General features: G+C 35.4%; 1 protein-coding gene and 1 long non-coding RNA gene across 4 annotated transcripts in view; one reads left to right on the forward strand and one right to left on the reverse strand.

Moving 5' to 3' along the window:
- The window catches only part of dclk1b (doublecortin-like kinase 1b), a 58879-nt gene that overhangs the window by 5130 nt on the left and 27688 nt on the right, over positions 1-26061 (reverse strand). The window contains exons 4-16 of one of the 3 annotated variants that reach the window (XM_051863669.1): positions 25352-25451; positions 24495-24611; positions 13060-13154; positions 10644-10731; positions 10379-10548; positions 10118-10237; positions 7597-7743; positions 6804-6937; positions 6598-6675; positions 5365-5461; positions 5208-5288; positions 5008-5121; positions 2056-2129 (exon numbers count right to left, since the gene is read on the reverse strand). In XM_051863669.1, the coding sequence (XP_051719629.1) occupies positions 2056-2129; positions 5008-5121; positions 5208-5288; positions 5365-5461; positions 6598-6675; positions 6804-6937; positions 7597-7743; positions 10118-10237; positions 10379-10548; positions 10644-10731; positions 13060-13154; positions 24495-24611; positions 25352-25451 (1415 nt within the window). Of the gene's footprint in view, positions 1-2055; positions 2130-5007; positions 5122-5207; positions 5289-5364; positions 5462-6597; positions 6676-6803; positions 6938-7596; positions 7744-10117; positions 10238-10378; positions 10549-10643; positions 10732-13059; positions 13155-16723; positions 16892-24494; positions 24612-25351; positions 25452-26061 lie in introns of those variants that run through there. The other 2 variants (XM_051863668.1, XM_051863670.1) reach the window with 2 other exon arrangements.
- LOC127496074 (uncharacterized) lies at positions 24489-25509 on the forward strand. Its single transcript, XR_007925234.1, has 3 exons — positions 24489-24620; positions 24696-24884; positions 25368-25509. It is a non-coding gene; the product is annotated as an uncharacterized LOC127496074 (long non-coding RNA).

Here is a 26061-nt window from a genome sequence, read left to right on the forward strand (position 1 = left end):
GATATTTATTAATATTTCTCCGATTGTGTTCATCAGAAAGAATAAAGTCATATACACTTAGGATGGCTTGAGGGTGAGTAAAGCTTGGGCTAATTTTCATTTGAAAGTGAACTAATCCTTTAAAGGGGGGGTATCACACACAGTTTCTGCCAATGTTAATCTTGAGTACCTATAGAGTAGTAGTGCATCCTTCATATCTCCAAAAAGTCTTTAGTTTAATCATATTTATAAAAGATACATACGCTGTACTGAGTATTTCCAAAAACAGCCGAGCTCCTGGAGGCGTGTCCTGTGAGTGGAGCTAGAGTCACGAGTACGTGCGGCTTTTGTGTAGAGATCGTCTACAAGCTATCAATGATCAGCTAAACAACTGTATTTAAACACACAATACACCATCACATTATCCATGGATAACTTTTGAATCACTATAATGAATATAGAGTATGAATGACGAATAATGAATTTATGAATTCACTACGTTCATGTTGTTTACATTATATGCACTTAGGCGCCTATTGCCAACAAAACAGACATTTGAAGCAGTTTTACTCTCCACCTGCAGTTCCGACTCATGACCGGATCATTATCGCTGTGATCGCTCCATCTTTCAGTTTCAAACGATCTGTAAATTCAGCATGGAACTGGGCCTTGTTTATAAAACCATAAGCGCTGATCCCGAGGGCTCGAGCAGCCACGGAAAAACATGAGATATTCTCCATGATATTTCTCCAAAAAAGTGATTGCAACTATCAGTTTCTATGGTTATTTTAATAAAAAATATGGAAAGCGCATCAATGTAATGCGTGAGAACAAAACTCTCAGCTCTACTTAACGCTGGGTTCTTTGGGAAGCAAGGTTATCTTTCCCTCACAACCAAAAACACGCTTCTTCGGTGACATTGTTGATTTTGTTAAGTCCTGTGACCTGTGCAGCGCTGATGACTTCCGTAAAGCCGAACGTGCGTTGATGGTCGTGCTCTTGCGCTCTCGCTCAGGTCCACGTGTGCGCGCGTGCTCTTCCGGGAGAAGTGCCCGTACAAGGAATTCCAGCCCCGTTTACGTCACTCATACCGATACTCGAGAAAAAAAAAGTCAGAATCCTGTGAGGATTTAGAAGAGAATTTTTGAAACAGAAATACTCCGTCATTCGTCCAACTCGTGTTTTGAAACTTTGGCCATGTTTAGCATGAGAATGCAACTCTTTAACAGTGTAAATAAGTCAGAATACATGAAATAGCATTAGACCCCCCCTTTAAATTCACTGAAAGTCTGCTGGATCAGACTTTACAGAGTGCTCGACTCTTGCATTGTCACTACAAGATCTTGACCAAAACTTGATGCACCTCTTAATGGAAATAAGATCACAACATTTATGTTCATCAAGAGGTGCATCAATTTTTGGTCAAGATCTTGTCTTTCTACATGGTTGTTTAAGAAATGAAAAGCTACACACTCCATCTTTTTAGGGTTAGAAGAACTGTTCCCAAACATTTAACATGCTAGAAACATAATAATCACTGCAATAATGATAATAATGTTTTTTTTTTAATTATCTGCAAATCTTTCTTTTGTAAATCGTAACATTTAATTTAATGCAACAATTATGGAAAATGTTTTATTAACAATTTACGCAAAAATTTCATGAATGGGTTTACACCTAACTAATCAATAATGAGTTCTGTTTTCATTGTGTACTTTAGTTTCTGCAACTCTCTCCACCACCAGCACATACATGTGCAGCACAGGACCGCACATTCAAACTAGCGTGTAACCAGTAGTGTCATGCATGCTGGGTATTGTAAGTGTACACTTCAACTGTACAAGCTTCAAGATCAGTAACACAGAGCAAAGAAAGGGAAAAGTGAAGCACTGACAAACAGAAATCAGCAAAGCACCACCAGAAAGCAAAATATGAACTGAGAAGCATAAATGGCAAAAAAGCAGAGCATCACCCCACTTTATAGCAAGAGGCCAAGTGTGGAAGGAAAGGGACTATGGAGACTGCCAGCACGTTGCCATGGAAACACTGGCGGTTTGAGCCGCTTTGTGGGCATACCTTATCCAATACATCCCTGGGTGCGGGTAGCAGTCCAAAGACCCTGAACGCTTGATGGAAAACCCCTCGTCCGGCTGAGCAGAGAGAAATGAGTGGAACTCAATAGATTAGATTTTTACTTTCAACGTGTAAAACAGCACAAGCTTTGAGCCATGAAGTGCTGTTCAATAATGCCGTGATGTTTAGAGGTAGTTTTACAAAACAGTAGCAGTGAGCAAACCAAGTGTTTATAATGTTTCACCAGTTCTATACAAACACTCAGTATATGACTGATATGAAGCTAATGAAACGGTGAACATGCAAAGCAATGTGCAAACAAAAGATGCAAAATGTTTATATATATATATTGGGGTCAGTAAGACAGACTCATTAAAAATCATGCTTTCAACAAAAAAATTAAGCTGCACAACTGTTTTAACATTGATAATAATAATAAATGTTTCTGGAGCAGCAAATCAGCATATTAATATGATTTCTGAAGGATCATGTGACATTGAAGACTGGAGTAATGATGCTGAAAATTCAGCTAACGGACTGAATTACAATTTCAAATATATTAAAATAGAAAAACAGTTATAATATTACTGTTTGTACTGTTTTTTTGAGCAAATAAATGATATACAAATATATATATATATAAATGCTATAAGTACTGTATATATAATATATATATATGCATATATAGATAGATAGATAGATAGATAGATAGAACTAAAAAACATCAAATATCAAAACAGAAAGTAAACTGTGGAAGCATTTCCAAAGGAAATATTTTGTTTAAAGGTACACTATGTAACTTTTTTTGTCCAAAATGAACAAAATCTACATAATGAGTCAATACATACACTACCAGTCAAAAGTTTGGAAATTACTATTTTTAATGTTTTTGAACGAAGTCTCTTATGCTCATTAAGGCTGCATTTATTTAATAATAAATACAGAAAAAAACAATAATATTGTGAAATATTATTACAATTTAAAATTATGGTTTTCTATTTTAATATACTTTAAAATATAATTTATTTCTGTGATCAAAGCTGAATTTTCAGCATCATTACTCCAGTCTTCAGTGTCACATGATCCTTCAGAAATCATTCTAATATGATGATTTGATACTCAGTTATTATCAATGTTGAAAACAGTTGTGTTGCTTAATATTTTTTTGGAACCTGTGATACTTTTTTCCGGATTCATTGATGAATAAAAGGTTAAAAAGAACAGCATTTATTCAAAATATAAATCTTTTCTAACAATATAAATCTTTACTATCACTTTTTATCAATTTAACACATCCGTGCTGAATAAAAGTATTAATTTCTTTCAAAAAAAAAAGAAAGAAAAAAAAAATACTGACCCCAAACTATTGAACAGTAGTGTATATTGTTACAAAAGATTTCTATTTTAAATAAATGCTGATATTTTTTAACTTTTTATTCATCAAAGAATCCTGAAAAAGTATCACAGGTTATAAAATAATATTAAGCAGCACAACTGTTTCCAACATTGATAATAAATCATCATATTACAATGATTTCTGAAGGATCATGTGACACTAAAGACTGGAGTAATGATGCTGACAATTCAGCTTTGAATCACAGAAATAAATGACATTTTAAAGTATATTAAAATAGAAAACCATAATTTTAAATTGTAATAATATTTCGCAATTTTACAGTTTTTTCTGTATTTATTATGAAATAAATGCAGCCTTAATGAGCATAAGAGACTTCGTTCAAAAACATTAAAAATAGTAGTTTCCAAACTTTTGACTGTAGTGTATATCAAACCTTCCAAAACATGTTTTTGTCTTTGATTCACTACAGTAAGCCTATTATAAGATATCTATATTTTAGATCTGACGGGATGGTTTTCGAAGGAAATCACGCACATACGTCACTCGCCTGTCATGTCTCGTCATATCTGTAAATAGAAAAAAAGTTGCTCAGGCTACTTTGACGTGTGTATGGTGTGGGAGCAGCATAGGTCACAACGAGCGAAAAAGGTTGACATGGAGCAGTGTTCATTGTGAAGCATTATCTCTTGTGAAGGCTCATTTCGTTATGGTTGTTGTAGCGCTGCAATGGAATTTATTTTCAAGTAAGTATCGTGTCTATTAATGGGTAAAGCTACAGTAACATCTTCAGCTTGTCAGCTTGAAATCCTTTCCATCTAAACTGGTTATAAGCCTTGCAGTGAGTTTTATGAGCAGTAGGATAATCATATTCATCCACAGTTACGCAGAGCCGAAGCACAACCAAAACAATGTTCTTCCGCAAAATGCATGCAGTTTTGTTTTTAACCACTAGAGGGCCAACGGTCACATAGTGTACCTTTAAATTAACATAAGGATTTAGTAATTGTATGCAATTGTCCTACACAAACACACAAAAATCATGAATGAAAAATATAAAAATAGAGGAATCTAATTTGGCTAATTTGATTCAGTTCCTGACAACAGTGCTGACAGTCATTATATAAGCAGAGAGCAGAATCAGAGGAGATGTCACAGCCATAAGAAAGCAGTAGGATGAAATCTGCCAGGAGAGAAGAGGAATGAGAGAAGGAGAGCTGATGGATGAGTCAGCGAGCACAACCTCCTGAATATTTTAATACCTCAAACTATATTTAAGTATAATGTTCCAAAAGGCAGTGGTTATTCAAGCTCAAAACAATGTGAAATGTATAAGTCAGTTTTTCACATCAAAACTATTGACACAAATTTCTGTCACTCTGAGAAAAGCTCACATACCTGAACAAGATAAAAATACAATGCCAATAACAGTCCACTAAAAATATGTCAATCTCCTGGAATATGGGTTAAGTTATGGCTGCCTATAAAGTGATTGTCTGTGCACCAATAATTGATTCGAGAATATTGGCTTAATTCATGAACTGTCATTAAAAAATATAAACATTTAAACATAAGAGCTACAGTATATAGATGATTCTTACTGCTATGACAGTGACTCCTGCAGTGGTGCTGTTGGGTTTAGGGCCCGTGTTGAAATGTTTCTTAATCTTGCCGGCCACAGACAACTGGTGCTGATTCTCACACATTCTGTCATCCTGAGAAAGAACAGGAAAATACCTCCATGTATCACTTGCCTACCAATAGTCTGAGAATTGTAAAATCAGTTTGAACAAAGTCTTACATTAACCCAGGGATGGTCTAACACCTGTAGAGCCGTGTATCTCTGGTCAACCTCCACCTGTAGCATGCAGGTGATAAGTGCCTGTAGAAAAAGCAAGAAAGACAGTGAGGTTTGTTTTTCTTTCCAGAACTTTTAAACTCTGTTTTGGTACACTGACCTTTGCAGTGTCAGATACATTGTCCCAGTATGGAAGAGGGAAATCCAGCTGTCCCATCAGAATCTGGTCAAAAAGAGCCTCCTGATCATCTGTGCTCCTAATGGATCAGATATGCAAAGAGTATTTGAATATTTATAAATATTTATTGTGCTGTTGCAATAATAACAGAAAGTACATCTCACACCATCTATCCTCTGCAGACGTGCAGGTCAAAATACAATTATAGAAAACGGCCACTAGAGGGAGTGAGACATCACAATTTAACTGCATTCTGCTTGTACTGTATATAATTTCACCTGTAGAGTTCTCTAAATTGAACCCATTTCAAGTCACAATGAAATCAAAATGGACAGTTCTCATTTTTTATTGCAGTATTTATCATTATTATTTTTTTTAATTCACGTGCCCTCATTATCTTTAAACAAAATAACTTCCTCTCCTTCATTTCGTAACATCTCTTCTCTAATGATGCTTTTACTAGGGCGAGGGCGGGGCAACCTGTCACTCACATGAGATCAACCAATAGCAAACCACAACAATCCAATCAATTCCTGATGGACAAAATCAAGTCCCGCCCTACATTTCAAACCAAGGCCTTAACCATGTCTTGAACATTTTTTATAAAGCATAAAGAAACAGAACAGTGAAAGAAATACTAGGTCTAATTCTAGTTGGGGAAATAATCATTTTGAAATATTTGCAAATAATATTTGCATTAAATATACACACATGTACTTTTATTTGTAGGCTATGTAATATGTTCAACCTAATATGTTGAAAACAAAACTAGGAATTACATGAATCACGTAAATGCATATTTTCAATTCAAAACTGCCATATTTGAGAAAAAAGTCGAGTAGTTTGCATCACTGGATTTCTTTCACAAAACAGTTGATGTATTAAATGTTTCGCTATTTGCATCTTACCTCACTCTCTTTCAACATTAAACTGATACTTTGTGCTTCTGTGAACAGTAGGCCCCGCCTACTTTGATTTGATTGGCTATCTCAATCATTTTGACATTGATGAGTGCTGCTGGACCGCTGAGGCAGACCAGACTTACTATATTATGTAACCTAACAACATAGCAGTGCAAGAATTTCAAATATTGGGGGGGACAATTTGGCGACAATATGGTGGTTACGGCCATGTTTCAAACTGTTTTCATGTTCAATAAGTCTATCGCAACCTCTGTTTCATGCTGACTTTAACTTGCAATGATGCCGTACTCACCCACGGAAAGGAGGGAAGCCACAAAGCAGAATGTATGTTATGACCCCCGCCGCCCAGATATCAACCTTCAAGCCATACCTGTAACATGGAGAGAAAAACACAATATGCAAACTATATTCTAGACTTATATTCTGGTTTTCATACTCTGTTGTGAATATGACCATATTTGAATAACATATTCCCATGCTAATGAAGACATGATTTACCCGGTCTCTGCGACAATCTCTGGAGCTACATAGGTTGGAGTGCCACATATAGTGTAAAGTGGACCATCCACAACTGTTGCCAAGCCAAAATCCCCCAGTTTCAGAGATTTGCTCCCATCCTGGTGCTCATAGACCTGGAACACATATAAATTCACACAAATCTGCATCAAAATACTTGCTATTTAGGTTCATGAAATAGATCTTTAAAATAATAATAATAATAAGTATAATTAAAATTACATATTAAATATAATTTAAAATGAAAGTAAATAAAATATACAATTATTTAAAAAAAAATATATATAATGGATTATAATTCAAATAAATAATAAAATTAAATATTTTAGCAGGTGTTGGAAGGGGAAGCCCAAATGTTGGAAAGTTTTATCTCAGTTATGAGTGAAAAACTGGTTGAAAAAAGTTCAGAATCTCTGCGAAGTCAATTCACAGCATGCATTAAACTTATTAGCCACAACTTTACATAACTCACAGGATATTAATATGTGTGCTAGGTACAATAGCCTTTGTTAGAGCTATCGTGTTCTTCATACTGTCATTACAGAAATACAAAAATTTCAACACAATGTTGTGTCTGATAAGATGGGTAAACTAGGCCCAGTATTGAGTTGAGCTATCTTTGTTCTAAAGCTTGTGTAAGAAGGGTTATTTAAGGTTTCTGCACTGGAGAAGAAGAGAGAAAAAAACATATTGCATCTGCCTCAGTTCTGAGTGTCATTCCAAGCTGCTTTGATTTATAGTGACAATATTCTCTCTGTAATATTCTAACACCCACCAGGAGATTCTCAGGTTTGATGTCACGGTGAACAATGTTAAGGCTGTGCAGATATTTGATAGCGCTGGCCAGGTTATACAGCATCCCGCTGGCGTCCCGCTCAGTGTATTTGTTGGAGGAGGTGATGGCGTCAAAGAGGTCTCCACCCTGTTCATGCACACACAGTTTCATTGCTTCATTCAGGGACAATATCTGAACAATTAGATTTAATGCAACCTAAAAAACTTTATTGAAAAGTAGTCAGTTTTACATTCTATAAAGTCAAAAAATAAAAAGGCATATAAAGCATATGAAAGAAGTCTCTTATGCTCACCAAGGCTTCATTTATTTGAACAAAATACAGTAAAAACGGTAATATTATGAAATATCTTTACAATTGAAAAGATCCATTTTCTATTGTAATATATTTTAAAATGTAATTTGATGGCAAAGCTGAATTTTTACCATCATTACTCCAGTCTTCAGTGTCACATGATCCTTCAGAAATCTAATATACTGATTTGGTGCTCAAGAAACATTTCTTATCACTGTTGAAAACACATGTGCTGCTTAATATTAATATTTATGTAAAACATAATACATTTTTTATCTAGGATTCTTTGATGAACAGAAAGTTTGAAAGAGCAGCATTTATTTGAAATAGAAATCTTCTGTAACATTATAAATTTCTTTACTGTCACTTTTGATCAGTTTAATGCATCCTTGCTTAATAAAAGAAACTAGAATGTACATTTCCTGAAGAAAATGTGAATGGTGCTTGCAGTGGCAAAACTCTGCACTCTTGATTAACATGATGCTAACATGATTACCTTCCTGCTAGCATGTTTTTAACAAGATGCTAACATGATTAGCATGTTGCTAGCATGATGCTAACATGATTACCATGTTACTAGCATTTTTTTTAGCAAGATGCTAACATGATTATCATGTTGTTAACATGATGCTAACATCATTAGCATGCTAGCAACATGATTACCATGTTGCTAGCATGTTTTTAGTAAGATGCTAACACAATTAGCATGTTGCTAGCATGATGCTAGCACATTTTGACTTCTTTGTGTCATGTTTTAATCCTAAGCTAATTGCTATCAGCATGTATCTATTCACTGCTAGCATATGTAGCATGTTGGAAGCCCTGTTTGCTAGCATGAGTCAAAAGAGCCAACCGCCATGTCTCTACGATGTTCTGATGCAGAGATATAGGTCTTGCTAAACGGTTGCTAGGGTACTTTGTTTGGTTGTTAGGGAGTCACATGGCAGCTGCCAGTGATGATACTCCAAAGGCTGCTTGCCAATATGAATGATATAAACCAACGCCCATGCCTCTATGATATTCAGTTTTGAAGATATCCCTCTTTGGGTTTGGGTTGCTAGGGTGCTCTAAATGGTTGCTAGGGCGTGGCTATGAAGAGTTGAAGGTGATTTGTGATGTGGCAAATCCGCATGATTTGACGCCTCATTTCATGGGTCTATGACAAAAGGTGCGGGACGAGTTACGCGCCAAAGTTTTGTGTGGAAGAAGAATAATAATAAGTATGCAAGAGAACAATAATGATGCTTCGCCAGAGGCAAGCACTATTAATAATAATTATTAATAATAATAATAATAATAATAATAAAAACTTACTGACTTACAATTTACAGGGCTCCAGAATAACTTTTTTTTTTTTTACTAGAAGCACAGTAGCCCCTTACTGAAAATTTTAGGAGCGCAAGCAGAAAATTTAGGGCCACATCTTAAATCGACATGCAACACAATTATTCACATTTAGAGCTTTGAAGTGCTGGAAAAAGTTCTGTGAAGCACTTGAAAGTGCTTGAATTTCACTCTAAAAAGATTGTAGAAACCCTGAAATGAATGATATCAAAACATTCAACTACTTCTGCCACAATACCATGGTTACAGTTAGTGTTACTACATTAAATCTACGGTGAATGTTGGTGATTTGTGGGCTGAAAAGCCTTCTTCAACTTGTTCATTCATGACACAATCAGTCTACATGGTTTCCACATCAGCACTGTTTGATCTGATATCTGGTCTGTAACAGAGAATTCTGCACCAAATTTGAATGCTTCTCACTAGATCTTGCAGCGATGTTCTCTAGCCGTTGAGCGTGCATCGGTTATACACTCGTTATTGCGGTGCATTGTGGGATTGAATGAGTGCACTCAACATCGTCCACTATGGTTTCGGACACCACTACAAAAGGCTGTCCCCTCAAATAGTGCCCTATTTAAGGGTATAGGGGGCGATTTCGGACACAGCCTGTGTTTATCTATTACTGGTCCGAGCTGATAAATGGTCCGCACTGTGCAGCTCAAACGAGTAGCACGGTTTCGTTCCGCTTTCGTTTCACTTGCCGTTTGATGTTTCTCATATCAAATGGCAGCTCTTATCAGTTGGGCCTCTAACAAAATTTAGTAGCACCGGCAGAAAAAAAGGTCACAAAATGCGACCATTTGGTCACAGTCTGGAGCCTTGACTTGTATAATATATATATGTAAATGTCAGATGTTTCACCTTGACCAGCTCCATGACCAGGTAGAGCTCAGTGTATGTGTCCATTTCTTCAATCAGCAGAACAATGTTAGGATGTTTAACTCTCCGAAGAATAGACACCTCGTTCTGGATCATGTGTTCCTGTGAGCCACAGACAAGCCATGCAATATAACAGCGATCTAGCATTAATATTTTGTGTGAAGTCAGAAAACATCACATATTATGTATACATTATCGTCACTGAACAGGATTAAGATTAAGGATATATTAAAGTCGTCTCACCTTCCCCCTGCATTTGCTCTTGTTGATGATCTTCAGAGCGTACTCTCGGCCTGTGGATCTCTCCATACACTCTCGGACCACGGCAAAGTTCCCATCACCAATCATTCGTCCCACTTTGTACCGCTCGGATATGGAAGCAGGAACTTGAGGACAATCCTCCATCAGCTCAGCTAGAAGGAAAAAGATGTGGGATGACACATTCTGATGAGGAAGATGATAAAACAATAATTATAGACTTTTGTCAGAGTCTCCCAGGGTTCCTCACCTTCACTGCCCGGCCCATCGCCCTCATCCATGGAGCTGCACACCTTGGTGGAGGCCAGAGAGAGAGAGGAACCACTGTGCTGAGAGCCCTGTCAGAGAGATTACAGTGAGCAGCGGTCATTTTTTGTTTTATTTTTTTGGTTAGTGAAGAGCCTAAACTCATTCTCATGATATTTTAAAATATTGTTGAACAAATTATTATAAAAAAAACACCATTTTTGTATCATCATAGAGCTACATGTCAAACTGAGCAGAGGTATTACAGATGGAAACAAAAGGTCAGTTTCTATGGAAACGGTTTGGGTGTGCTAAGAATATTTAGGACTGGATCTGAGCAGGTGAGGTGAAATTTAATGATGTCAAGCAAGAACATGCATTTTTAGCCAGAGTGTATCAGCTGCAATATTATACATTGTTTTTGATAGAAATCTCTTACGCTTTCCAAAGTTGCATTTGTTTAATCAAAAATACAGTAAAAACAACAATATTGTGAAATATTTTTACAATTTAAAATTATTGTTTTCTATCTGAATATATTTAAAAATGTAATTTATTCTTGTGATGGTGAAGCTGTATTTTGAGCATCATTACTCCAGTCTTCAGTGTCACATGATCCTTCAGAAATCATACTAATATACTGATTTGAAGCTCAAGAAACATTTCTTCTTATTATTTTCTGCTTAAAGGGGGGGTCTAATGCTATTTCATGTATTCTGACTTATTTACACTGTTAAAGAGTTGGATTCTCATGCTAAACATGGCCAAAGTTTCAAAACACGAGTTGGAATGAATGACAGAGTATTTCTGTTCCAAACATTTTCTTCCAAATCCTCACAGGATTCTGACTTTTTTTTTTTTTTTTTCGAGTATCAGCCGGAGTGATGTAAACGGGGCTGGAATTCCTTGTATGGGCACTTCTCCCGGAAGAGCGCGCGCGCACACGTGGACCTGAGCGAGAGCGCAAGAGCACGACCATCAACGCACGTTCGGCTTTACGGAAGTCATCGGCAGTGCTGCACAGGTCACAGGACTTCACGAAATCAACAATGTCACCGAAGAAGTGTGTTATTGGTTGTGAGGGAAAGATAACCTTGCTTCCCAAAGAACCCAGCGTTAAGTAGAGCTGAGAGTTTTGTGCTCACGCATTACATTGATGCGCTCTCGATATTTGTTATTAAAATAACCGTAGAAACTGATAGTTGCAATCACTTTTTTGGAGAAAAATCATGGAGAATATCTCATGTTTTTCCATGGCTGCTCGAGCCCTCGGGATCAGCGCTTATGGTTTTATAAACAAGGCCCAGATCTACGCTGGATTTACAGATCGTTTGAAACTGAAAGATGGAGCGGTCACAGCGATAATGATCCGGTCATGAGTAAAACTGCTGACAATAGGCGCCTAAGTGCATATAATGTAAACAACACGAACGTAGTGAATTCATAAATTCATTATTCATCATTCATACACTATATACATTATAGTGATTCAAAAGTTACCCAGGGATAATGCAATGGTCTATTGCGTGTTTAAATACAGTTGTTTAGCTGATCATTGATAGCTTGTAGACGATCTCTACACAAAAGCTGTGCGTACTCGTGACTCTAGCTCCGCTCACAGGACACGCCTCCAGGAGCTCGGCTGTTTTCGGAAAGACTCGGTACAGCGTATGTATCTTTTATAAATATGATTAAACTAAAGACTTTTTGGAGATATGAAGAAAAAAAAAATGAATAGAATGTTTGAATAGAATTTGTCACTTTTGATCAATTTAATGTATCCTTGTTGAATAAAGTATTAATAATAATAGTAAAAACGCTTACTGACCCCAGACTTTTAAATAGTAATGTATATATCACAACAGTTAACCTCCGTTTTAACACTGCTGTGAGAATGAACTAGCTTTTTGAGAATATACAGATAAATGGAATGTTAACAGCATGTTAAAAGTGCAATTTCACTTGTTTAATCTACAGAACACAAACAAATACATCTCATGTAACAGAACACCATCAGTTATTAGAACAGGGTAATGATGTTCATATGACCATATGAATTAGGTCTATCACAGAGAGTGTGGAAATGGAGCAGGCACACAGCCAGGTCAAGATGCTTGTCTGTTGTTGCTAGGAAACATTTTGGGTGAACGTGGAATTATTTAGTACGGATGTGTTCAACTGAAATTCAGTGTGATTCAGCACTATGTTGGCAAATTAAAGCACCTGGAAAACAATTAGGGTCAAACAGAAAGATGAAAGTGCTTGATGGTTTTGCTTGATGCAGTGAAAGACACAGCAAATATAAGCAAGTCAGTTCCACGTACAGTACTAACACCATGTAAATGGTATTTTTAAAGGCTTTTTAGTGTATTACAGCAAATTCAGCAGATGTGAAAGGTCTTTGAAGAGACAGTTCTCACCCTTCGTCTCCTCAGACTGGCTGGACTGGTGGGAGATGGACTGGGAGATTTGCCTGACCGCGGGGTCGACAGCTGACTTCCTGCTGTACCATTAGCTGAAATAACAGAAAAACAGGTTGGTAAATGTCAAAGATTTTATTGAGAGTGTCCTAGTCATATTTCACCCCAAAATCAAAAGAAAAAAATAAATATATTATTATATTTTACATGAAGAAATAAAAAAAAAATCATTCACAATCCTCGGCTTGATCAAGTTTATCCTCAAAATGGAATTAAAACCAGCCTCGCTCTTCCTCTGAGGTAAATCCTTTTAGAATTATTCCTCACCGCATCTCAAAATGATGAAAAGTAGATGAATGTGACTAAGCTTGAAGCATTATTTCGAGCTGATGCGGGTGTTAACTGTTTGCATGGATCGCCTCAGAATTTGCCTTTGAATGCTGCACGCTCTCCGCGGTCGCATTAGTGGATAATGAGGTGACTCAGACTGACGGGTAAGAAAAAAACTGAGGTGGTATCGCCAGCGCGACCGCTGACCCCTGAGAGTTAACCATTTCAGTTGTATCCTACTCTTGATGATTCTATGGGCCATCTCTCACCATACGCAAATTCAATGATTTTTCCCGGCTTGGTTGCCAGGTCTTTCCCCAAGCCTCCCCATTACGTGTTTTATTATATGTAGAAATAGTTTTGTGTTATTTTATCAATTATAGGAGGTATGTTAGTGATGACCTGCCAAGGGAATGCAGATGAAAAGTTAGCCTTTGGCTACATCCGGTACAATGCATGAAATGGAAACATTTATGTTAAAAAATTGTACATGAGCCCTTTTCAAATAAATAAATAAAACTAAAAACTAAAATTACATGGATCAGGACTCACACACACACGCATTCAAACCTACAGGCAATAGCGTCTCCAATTCACCTATACTGTATGTTTTTAAATTGTGGGATAAACCGGAGCACCTGGTTTCCCCCAAGCAGGGAGAACATGCAAACTCCACACAGAAAGGCAACCTGGCTCAATATACATATAGATATATACAGAGCTGGGTAGATTACTTATGAATTGTAATCAGTTACAGATTACAAATTACATGACAAAATTTGTAATCAGTAATATAATCTCTTAGATTACACATTTTTGGTAACATCTGACTACTTTTAGATTACATTTAGATTACTTTTGTGCTAACCCTTATTTGATGTCACATATATTGTAGGATAATCTTGTATTATTTTGACAGATACTATATATATATATTAGGGGTGGGACGGTTCAGATTTCTCACGGTTCGGTTTGTGTCACCGGTTCGGTACAGTTCGGTATAAGCTATGTTCAGTAAAAAATAAGACAATTGTCAAATACAGATAAAGAAAATAAAAACAAATAATCTAACTACATGAAACAGCACAAATAAATACATGAGAGCTAAGATACAAATAAAATAAACAATGCTTTACAGGTTTTTCAGGTATCTAACAGCTTTCAGGTACAGAAATTGAATAAAGTATCAAATATAAAATAACACTTCATATAAACTTCTTTGAATAATTAAATAAAGATGAAACATTATTGAATTTACAAAAGCTATTCAGTCAAGAGTGATTTCTTCGTCTTTTGTCGTTTGATTAACATTAAAACACAGAGAGCAGGAATATTAGACTGCTGTCCCTTTAAGACATAATTCAAAGATCCAGTACACTGATACTGATACACAAGCGTTGTCTGTCTCGTTTTTTTCTTTTAAGACATAACCTACTATGTTTGTTAGGATACTCGCTAAGATGGGCGTGTTGACATAATGTTTGTGTGAATTTGTCCATTTAGGTGCAAGACTTGAAAGAGAATTTGCGCGAGAGTATTTGCGCGCTGTGACGCGGCTCTCCATGTACGCGCTTTGGATGAATACAAGTTCTCTTTCGCGTCTTACGGGTGAATGTTTAAATTGGCAAGGTTTAAATGAGTTTAGTTTAAACACAGACAGCGACATGAGATGTTCAGGTCTCACCTGCGCTTGTGTCACGTGCCACCAACACCTGGGTGATGACGGCGTAAATGACTGTCATAGAGCTTTCGGCACGTCATTGAACAACGAGTGACTGTTTTGTCCATCTTCTTTTGATCATCGCTGTTGTAACTTATTGGGAAACTAGAATGCACATCCATCTACTGAAACATACATCAGCCAAATCCGTCTTGTCTGTTTTGCACGTTGTTTTCAACAAACCATATTATAGATGCGTCGTCAGATTTGGGATGAACCGCGGTGCAAGCGCGTGCCGAACCGTGAGTGGATAACCGAACGGTTTGAGTTTTTTACAGCGAACTGTCCCACCCCTGATATATATATTCCAAAAAATATTCTATTCACCAACATGAGCCTCAACAGATTGTTTTTAAAGTGCAATGTATGGACAGTTAATACTTCAAAATACTAACACTAATGTACCTGTAATGTAATGTACCTGAGTAAAACAAAATCACATCTTATGATTTTAAAACATATTTACTTAAAATTAAGTACATTTAGAAAAGAGCAACATTACAAAAACAAATATTCTTGTTGTTGCTGATTTCTGTGCACGATTCCACACCCCCACCCCTCACCGCCGGAAAAACTCGAATAATCGCAAACGTATATAAGCAGCAGGATTATTATGAAAAAATATAAACGTTAAAAAAATGAAAAATTAGGAGAATCAATGAATTGTGAACAACTTACTGCCATTGTGTAAATAATATGTAATCATGTAATCCATAAAAAAATAATTGTAGTCTGATTACGAGTATTTTAAAAAGTAGTTTACTCTGATTACTTAGTACTTGTTTTTTGTGTTTTTTGTGTGTGTGTGTATATATGTGTGTGTGTGTGTGTGTGTGTGTGTGTGTGTGTGTGTGTGTGTGTGTGTGTGTGTGTGTGAAGACTTCAGATGCAAAAGCCTCTAAGTGCCATTTGAAATTTTCTTCTAAAATGAGCATTTTTATCAAGCTATCATGTTTATGTTCAGTAATTTCACTTTAATGGCATTTAATAGGTCCTTTTCATTGCCATTAAAGTGAAATAAATGAACATAAACATACAAGCTTGATAAAAATGCTCATTTTAGAAGACAATTTCAGATGGTACTTTTGCATCTGAACACGTAGGATGGATGGATGGATGAATGGATAGTGTTATTAAACACAAACCAGTTAGTGAAGGTAAGTGTTATATAAAATTATTAAAATATATACACAGATGTACAGGCAACTTCAAGCTATGCTAGATAACTTACACTAAGCTGCTTAATAAGTAATGTAAGGTATATGTGCAATATGAAACACAAGTATTGATCTCTCCAGCACTTTTGCAACAAACATTTTCTTCAGTATTAGAAGTATATACACATGATGCTTAAAAATATGATGATCACATGAAAAATCTGCAAAGCATAAATATTTACACTTCATTCAGCTACAATGACAAACTAAAAAAGAAATATCAGATAACTGAATTCCTGTACACCTCAAAGCAAGAAAAGCAAAATTAATTCAAAATATCTCTCTCTCTCAAAAAAAAAAAAAAAAAAATATATATATATATATATATATATATATATATTAAATCTTTTTAAAAATGATCTTTACGAATTCGCTGCACAACACACATTTGTCCTACCTGCTAAAGAGTGCAGCAGGCTGCCAGAGCAAACTGCGATTCCTCCTGCGCTCATAGTGACTCTGAGGCAGCTAGATTATGAATGAGTGTGGGAGAGGAGGAGAGGATGTATGTAGTGTGTTTCATAGGCAGCCTTCTGCGCACACCTTACGTCATAAACAGCCACAGAGGGAGGAGTTTATCTCATAAACATGCCATATCGTAGTTGCAGCGCTGTCTGTGTGGGTGACTATAAAGAACTCCAAAAGGATCTCATGGCAAAACACTGTGAAGATGTTTCTTAAGTGCAGCCGAGCACATGACGTGGTGTTTTGAGTGGATTTCTGAAGTATCGCCGCGAACTGTGTGAATACAAATTAAGCTCTGATTATGCCTGTGACTCAGAGGTTTGGCCACTAATGTGATTCCTTTCAAAGCTTCTCAGAACACATCAAGTAACAAATAAAGCCATCTCGGTCTCAGATGTTACTCTGTGTTTGTGTGTCACTGTGATCCGAATATCGTGTTCCCTCGCCATCTGTGATACACTATCACAGCCTGACATAATTCGGTATGTGGAGAGCGAGAATGCATCATCGTGTTATTTTTGGGATGGAAAACAGATTTGAAGGACTATCAGATCAGCCGTCATTCATGTGTGTGATTACCAAACAACAAACTTAGGTGAGTAAATGAAACTAGTGTGGGGAAAAATGTTAGTCAGAGAACTACTACACTTTCAAACTCGATCAGACTTCCTCACATATCATCAGTTTCTGATGTGTGGATGTTTGATTTTATGTGCACTATTTTATACTACCATTCAAAAGTTTTGGGGTTAGTAATGTTTTTGAAAGAGGTCTCTTTTGCTCACCAAAGCTGCATTTATTTAATCAAAAAAGCAGTAAAAACAGTAATACTGTGCAATATTATTACAATTTCAAATAACTGTTTTCTATTTAAATACATTTTAATATGTAATTTATTCCTGTGATGGCAAAGCAATTTTTCAGCATCATTACTCCAGTCTTCAGTGTCACATGATCCTTCAGAAATTATTCTATGTGGAAAATAGTTTTGCTCCATATTTTTTGTTTGTTTGTGGAAACCATGATACATTTTTTTTTTTTTTTTTTCAGAATTTATTTAATGTTCAAAGTATAAAAGAACAGCTTTTATTTAAAATAGAAATCTTTTGTAACATTACACTGTCTTTACTGTCACTTTTGATCAATTTAATTGTATTAATTTCTTTCTAATAGAATATATATATATATACAGTTGTGGTCAGAATTATTGGCACCCTTGGTAAATATGATCAAAGGTGCTAAGTAAATGTAAATATGAATGGGAATATACTTCAGAGATATTTTACTCATAAAAAAAATTCTAGGGGTGCCAATAATTGTGGCCAATGTGTTTTGAAGAAAAACATTTATTTCATAATGTGAGTTTCCCCCACTTTCAATTCTTTTCCTTCAATGAAAGATTAGATTTTTGCTAATTTTATGAATTAAAGATCAAAAGGATAAACAATGCAGATTTACTTTTACAGTCACCTTTTAATGTTACTGACACTACATTTTTGAATGATGGTTTATATCTATATGTAATATACTGTAACACCAATTTTTATGATCCAGTCAATTTCACACAGATAAAATCAGGTTCTTGTTTCTTGTCTCTATATTTTGTTCTTGTTCAATATAGAATACTATATATTTAATGATATAAATATGTTGTATATAACAATATACATTAATGTTTAACTAAAGGTGGCAAGTATCTTTTAATGTTGGTTTTAAATAAGGCACAAAAACACATAAAATAAAACACAATCAACAAAATAATCCATATGTTTAAGCATAGCCTTAACTAAACTACTAAATAAGTGATGGTGTGTGATTTTGGTGGCGAATTTATATTTTATGTCAAATTTAGAATTTAAACGCCAAATCTCCTCATGAATTGAACATGAGGACTCCTAGTCAACAGATCTTGCAGACAGCTAAATCACACAAAAAAGCCATCAAACAATCACCCTATGTACTGCTTGCAATGTTCTTGGGGTTCAAAATTATTTTAGTATATACATTTGATATACCAAATTCATTCTACAAAAACGTATAAAAGAGAATGACAAATGATACATTTCATCCCACACAAACTAAGGGAATGACTAATACTATCATATCAAATTATATCAAAATTCATGATTCAAACTTGATGTTTACAGTGTTCAGCAATTTAAGTAATATCCATATTTCATTGTTTTTGCTTAGTCCACTATTATGTTCACTATTCTTTTGTCTTAAAGGATTAGTTTACTTTAAAATGAAAATTAGCCCAAGATTTACTCACCCTCAAGCCATCCTAAGTTTATATGACTTTCTTCTTTCTGATGAACACAATCTGAGTTATATTAATAAATATCCTGAAGCATCCGAGCTTTATAATGGCAGTGAACGGGACCAACGAGTATGAAGCTCAAGAAAGTGCATCAATCCATCATAAACGTACTCCACGCTAGAGTTGTCAAAAGTACCAACTTCTGAAATTTTTAAAATTGTGACATTTTGAGCACTGTCGAGTGGATTCGTAAACACCGCTGATTGGCCATTGTGTTTATGGCTCATCGGATATGTCTGTGATTGGCTACAATGATCAACGCATGGCAGCGCTTGAAAGCACACAGAAGTGTTTGAATTTGAAAGCGGGAGCGTTTGAAAGCAGACATCTATCAGTGGACTGGTCCGCGATAGACGCCTGCTTTCAGACGCTCCCGTGTGTATCCCTGTAAGCGCTTGGTGAAAAGCGTCATTGATGACTATTTACAATGTTTTTACAGCGTTGATCATTGTAGTCAATCACAGACATATCTGATGAGACAGATGGCCAATCAGAGGTGTTTACAAATCCGCTCAACAGTGCTCAAAGCATCACATTTTAAAATTTCAGTACCGAAGTCGGTACTTTTGACAACTCTACTCCACGCGGCTCCGGGAGGTTAGTAAAGGCCTTCTGAAGTGAAGCAATGCATTTGTGTAAGAAAAAATATCCATATTTAACAAGGTATAACGTAAAATATCTAGCTTCCGTTAGACTGCCTTCTGTATTCAACTTAGGAAGAAAGCGTAACTGACATAGTTGAATATGGAAGGCGTATGATTTAGTGTAGCGTTGTCAAAAGTACCGGTACTTCGGTACCAAGTCGGTACTGAAATTTTTACAATGTGACGATACCAGCATTTCTGTAGTACCGAGAGTACCGAGTATCCAGGTATATTCGGTACCCACTGATAGGGCTGTGGCAGTATTTTACGTGAATATGACACGAGGGAAGCACAAAGCTTTGTTTATAGAAGAAATAGGCTAATAGGTTAGAGATTAATTGTGACATCGCAGCCATGGAAACATTTTGGTTCATGCCGAATGAGAGAGGTACGTCATACATTTAAGCTTTGTCAGCTTTGTATTCTGTTTTGCGAATCACGATCTGCTCACCCGATTATCAGAGAATTTAACAATATTCCATTAGTTATTCCACTGAACATGGAATCTCTGTTTCTTTTCCCAAATCTTCACTCACTGCAGGGGATTATAACGTTTCTTCCTTTCGTTCGCTTTTAGGCCTATTATATTCGCATTCTTTACTGTGGTAAAATAGAAAAACACCGTAGGACAGAAACCTTTTTGCTTGCATGTCAATTTCTATTTAACACAGTTTGTGTTTGTTATTAGACTTTATAAGGTGTGTCAAGTTTATCTGTATAGCGCTTTTCACACACGCCGGCGATTTTTACTTTCGCTTTCTCTGGCAGCGCTAAATCAAATATAGCCTGAATGTGTGAAGATAAAACTCGCTCTTCAGACCTTTTACAACAAGTGTCAGTTGCTTGTAACATCTGGAGATATCATGAAGATATTATAAAAGAGATGCTCTCATCCCTCTCAAAATGCAGAGCGGTAGGCTATACGATGCATCTTTGTGTGGAATTAAAAAACATTTAATAATATTTAATAATATTTATTTAACTTTCTTATTATTTAGGTTAGCATTATTTACTGATGTTTATTTCATAGTTTTATTGGCTGTAGTGTGTTGTTTCACTGACGGAATAGCTCAAATAAACACGCACGTCTGTTACAAAATGGATTGAGCATTTGTTTATTTATTTTTTTTATATTTCAAAATGTATTTCATTGAGATATATATATACACACAAACATACACACACACGCTCCAAATATTTATATGTATGATTACCATCATATTTAATGTTTTTAAAATAGGCTAGTTAAATAAAATAGTAAAATAGTTCCAACAGATTTTCTTGTGGTACCGAAAACCGTAAAATTTGAATGGTATTGGTGACAACACTAATGTAGTGTAAGCATTTTGAACTGCGAGAGTTTTACACTTTCGTCGTAAGTTGAATACGGAAAGCGGTCTGGTGGAAGCTAGATTTACATTATAACCTGTTAAATAAGGATACTTTTCTAACACAAACGCATTACTTCACTTCAGAAGGCCTTTATTAACCGTGTGGAGTACGTTTATGATGGATGGATGTGGATGGATGCACTTTATTCAGCTTCATACTCGTTGGTAACGCTCACTGCCATTATAAAGCTCGGATGTGTCAGGATATTTATTAATATATCTCCAACTGTGTTCATCAGAAAGAACAAAGTCATATACACCTAGGATGGCTTGAGGGTGAGTAAAGCTTGGGCTAATTTTCATTTTAAAGTGAACTAATCCTTAAAAAATAAATACAAAAAGCACCAGCAAATTTATTACCAGCCAAAGCATTTTCTAATTAAAATACTCATTAAAATGTCTTCTTTTTAATTTTTGTAACATTTACTGATTTACTAAGTGTTGCAAAACCATCCCTTTTATTATTTAGCAACTTTTTTTCATTATACCAAAGGTTAGTGCTGTTTGAATGAGCTTTCAGATCAATACAAAACAATTACACTAGATTTGTTTGTCCAGACTGCATGGCAGATCTCTGTCCCTTGAGACCTTCTGCCAGAGTGTGGATGCGTTATATTTATATATCATTCTCACTCTCAGCTCTCTGGTAGCCAAACAGGTCTGTTCTCCCAAAACAACATTAGCAATATCCCTCGTAAACAATTTGGCCCAATCACCCAATCATCTACGTCGTTTCCGGACTGTGTCAACTATTTTAGAGAATGAGGTTGATACTCAGCACCGGCTCATTACAAAACATCACGCGCAGTTAGCCTGTTTTAAGGGCTCATTTTGTACCAGGATGGAATACAAAATTTGAAGAACAGGCTCGAGCTGAAGCACAATAATTGTTCTGTTTTTGTTGTTGTTTTTGACACATCTCTGTACAGCTTACAAAGTGGCAAATGCCTGACCGGATGAATGTTTGGTGTTTACCTGGAACATCAATATCAGAAAGTGATGATTCATGATCTATTCCAGGAAAAATAATGAAACCTAGATCGACTGGATGTTCAGGACTACTTTTCATGCATTTTTTGTTCAGTTAGGAACAGATACAAACAATCCAGTTTGACAGGCCTGTGTTTAAACAGAAAACATGCACTAGTGGACAAATGCAAATGCAAATGCAAAAAAAAAAAAAAAAAAAATGTCTGTCTAACAACTGATGTACACAAAATGTGTTAACATTGCATGCGTAATTGTGTAGAGCAAAACACTGCAAAAGGGTGCCAATGTGTCATAAACTGAGAAAAGCATCCAGAGCCCTGCTGAAAAAAATGGCTTAAACTGGTATAAGATGGTTAGTTGATCTCCTAGCATGACCAAACCAGTTAAGCCAGTCTGTTTTGCTGCTTTTAAAATAGTTTGGGCACATTCAGTCATCAAGAGTGGGAGATCAGCTAGCTAAACAACCAGATAAACTAGTTAAACTCCTATAAGAATAGATTAGAATAGAATAGAATAGAATAGAATAGAATAGAATAGAATAGATCATAATAAAAACAGAACAGAATAGAACAAAATAGAACATAATAAAATAGAATGACAGAATAAATTAGAATGAAAAATAGAATAGAATAGAACAGAACAAATGAAAACAGCATAGAACATGGAATTTAAAAAAAAAAATTCTGTTCTAAAAATGTTCTGGTTGTTAGTGTTTTTGGAGTCTGCTTAAGCATAGCAAATGAAACCAGTTCAGTTTTTTTTTTACTTTACCAAAACTCTATGAAGAGCTCCAGAATCAATCATACTACATCAACACAAAATTCAGACATTATAAAATAGAATAGAATAGTGCAGAACAAAATAGAAGAGAACATAACAGATTAGATTATAATAAATGCAATAGAATAGAACAGAATAGAATAGAACAGAATATAATAGAAAGTCTGTGTAGAGCTCCAGCAGAATGTCAACACAAAACACAGGCATCATAGAATAGAATAGAATAGAATAGAACGAAATAGAAGAGAATATAATAGATCATAATAGAATAGAACAACAAAATAGAATAGAAAATAAGGAAAAACAGAATAGAACAGTAGAGAACAGCACAGAACATAATAAAAAGAGCATAATAGATCAAAACAATATAATAGAATAGAACAAAATAGAACAATAAAATAGAACAACAAATAATTGAAAATAAGGAAAAATAGAATGGAACAGAACAGCATAGAACATAAAAAGAACATAATAGAACAATAGAATAGAATAGAATAGAACAAAAAAAATAGATCATAATCTTTTTCTATACTAGAAATGTTCTGGTATTCTAGAAGCATCCCATTATATTAAACTGTTAATATAATAGAATAGAAAGTCTGTGTAGAGCTCCAGCAAATCAGACAATGTCAACATAAAAGACAGGCATCATAGAATAGAATAGAATAGAATAGAATAGAATAGAATAGAATAGAAAGTCTGTGTAGAGCTCCAGCAGACTGTCAACATAAAACGCAGGCATCATAGAATAGAATAGAACAGAATGAAATAGAAGAGAATATAACAGAATGGATCATAATAGAATAGAATAAAATAGAATGAAAAATAGAATATAACAGAACAAAAGAGAACAGCATAGAACATAAAAAGAGCATAATTAATCAAAACAATAGAAAAGAACAAAACAGAACATAATAAAATAGAACAAACTAGAATAGAAAATAAGGAAAACTAGAATAGAATAGAACAGAAGAGAACATCACAGAACATAATAAAAAGAACAGAATAGAACAAAACAAAATAGATAATAAAATAAAACAACAGAATAGAATGAAAAATAGAATAGAACAGAACAAAAGAGATCATAAAAAGAAAATAGAACAAAACAAATAATAGAATAGAATAGAATAGAATAGAATAGAATAGAATAGAATATAGATCATAATCTTTTTTCTATACTAGAAATGTTCTGGCATTCTAGAAACATCCCATTAATTGAAACTGTTAATCTACACAAGAGCTCATTACAGATGGAAAGACGATGAGTAAATGACTTAGTGTCAGCCGAATTAGTTGCCTAATTTGGGACATTACTCCTCGAGCACATCTTCTGAGAGTGATTTGGAGATAATTAAGGCTACAAACTACAACAAACCACACTCATCCATGATTGAAATTTACAACTTTGAATTCTGAGACTGCAATGAATAAACTGACAAGAACCCAGTTTAGATTTCATGATTCACTCTTGCACACACGAGTGTCAGCCTACTACACCCAGCCTACGGTTTACAGCTACAGAAGCATTTATAAGCATCATGCGACAATTAAACAACAGTCTGGTCTGAAGAGGCGTACCTGAGCTGCTGGAACCAGGGGACTTGCTCCTTCTTGAGGGTCCACCACTGCGGGGAGAGCAGCGGCCCTGCATGGAAGAAATACGGCCATAGGACTGCGATTTCATCACCCTGCACTCTGAGAAAGGTAACAAAAGAGAAACACATCTGAATTCACTCTGATTTTACTGCAGAGACCTGAGCACACCTTTCTCTCTTCCAGCTCTGCACTATGTTCCTCCTGTCTCTGTAATACACACCGAAGACAGTCTCATCTGTGTGGATGACCTGATGTCACCGCCGATCAATCAACCGCAACCTCTGTCTGGCCCAAGCATGTCGGCCTGACATCCTGGAGGTCTGATCGGAGGAGATCTGACAGGCTGGTTTGCTCTCAGACCAGATGCACAGAGTCAGTATGTCTATCAATAGGATTTTAAAATAGCTCATGTGTGATGCGTGCTTATGCATTGACAATGTCAATGCCAATTAATTTAGTTTAGTTTTAAAGGTTTTTAATGGATTCCTACCTGAATATGTTATTTTGTTTACAAGAAGTGGGATTTTAATGGTAAAGCTTTAAAATATATGCAAATAACAGCACAGATACTGACAGCGGGAAACAAATGCTACAGCTATCTTATCTAAAGTTATAACTTCAACTCTCAAACATTATAATGTTGGAAGAGCTGTTCATTAGTCAAAACAGCTTATTTTAATTTAAACCTGTGGGTTTGGTGAAGAGTGATAAAAAAACATAATTTCACTAACCACTAAAACAGAATTTGAAGCAACTTACTTATATCGACAATCACAGAAGTCCATGTAACTGAGGTAAGCTGTACAGTTGTTGGTCTTAGGAAAACAGTCACATCTTACCACTCTCATCCAACAGGAAGTCATCCTGGTAGCGGAACTTCTCTGGGCCGCAGGCAATAAATATATCATCCTCACCAAAGAAGTCCTGAAGACATGTTATCTGTGAACACAGCAGAGGTAGAATTATTATTCACCTAAACATTTACATTCAAAAGTTTGGGGTCGGTAAGATTTTTAATGTTTTTGAAATTCTCTTTTGTTAACCTAAGCTGCATATATTTGATCAAAAAAGCAGTAAAAACAGTAGTGTTGTGAAATATTATTACAATTTAAAATAACTGTTCTCTATTTTAATATGTTTTAAAAATGTAATTTATTCCTGTGACACAAAGCTGAACTTTCATCATCATTACTCCAGTCTTCGGTGTCACATGATCCTTCAGAAATCACTCTAATATGCTGAATTATTATTATTATTATTATTATCAATGTTGAAAATAATTGTGCTGCTTATTAATGGAAACCGTAATACATTTTTAATAGATTGTTTTTAGTATAACAATATAAAAGTCTTTACTGCCACTTTTGATCAATTCAATGTGTTCTCGCTGAATAAAAGCATTAACTTTGCTTAAAAGAAACTTTTGAATGGTAGTGCGTATTTTCTTTTTTGAGATCATGATACATATAAATATATTCAACCTAAGCAATTCCCAATATAAAATTCATTATAATAACATCATTGAAAAAAAAATAAGATGCAGCATGTA

The sequence above is a fragment of the Ctenopharyngodon idella genome, chromosome 15 (assembly GCF_019924925.1).
Source record: "Ctenopharyngodon idella isolate HZGC_01 chromosome 15, HZGC01, whole genome shotgun sequence".
Classification (NCBI taxonomy): domain Eukaryota; kingdom Metazoa; phylum Chordata; class Actinopteri; order Cypriniformes; family Xenocyprididae; genus Ctenopharyngodon; species Ctenopharyngodon idella.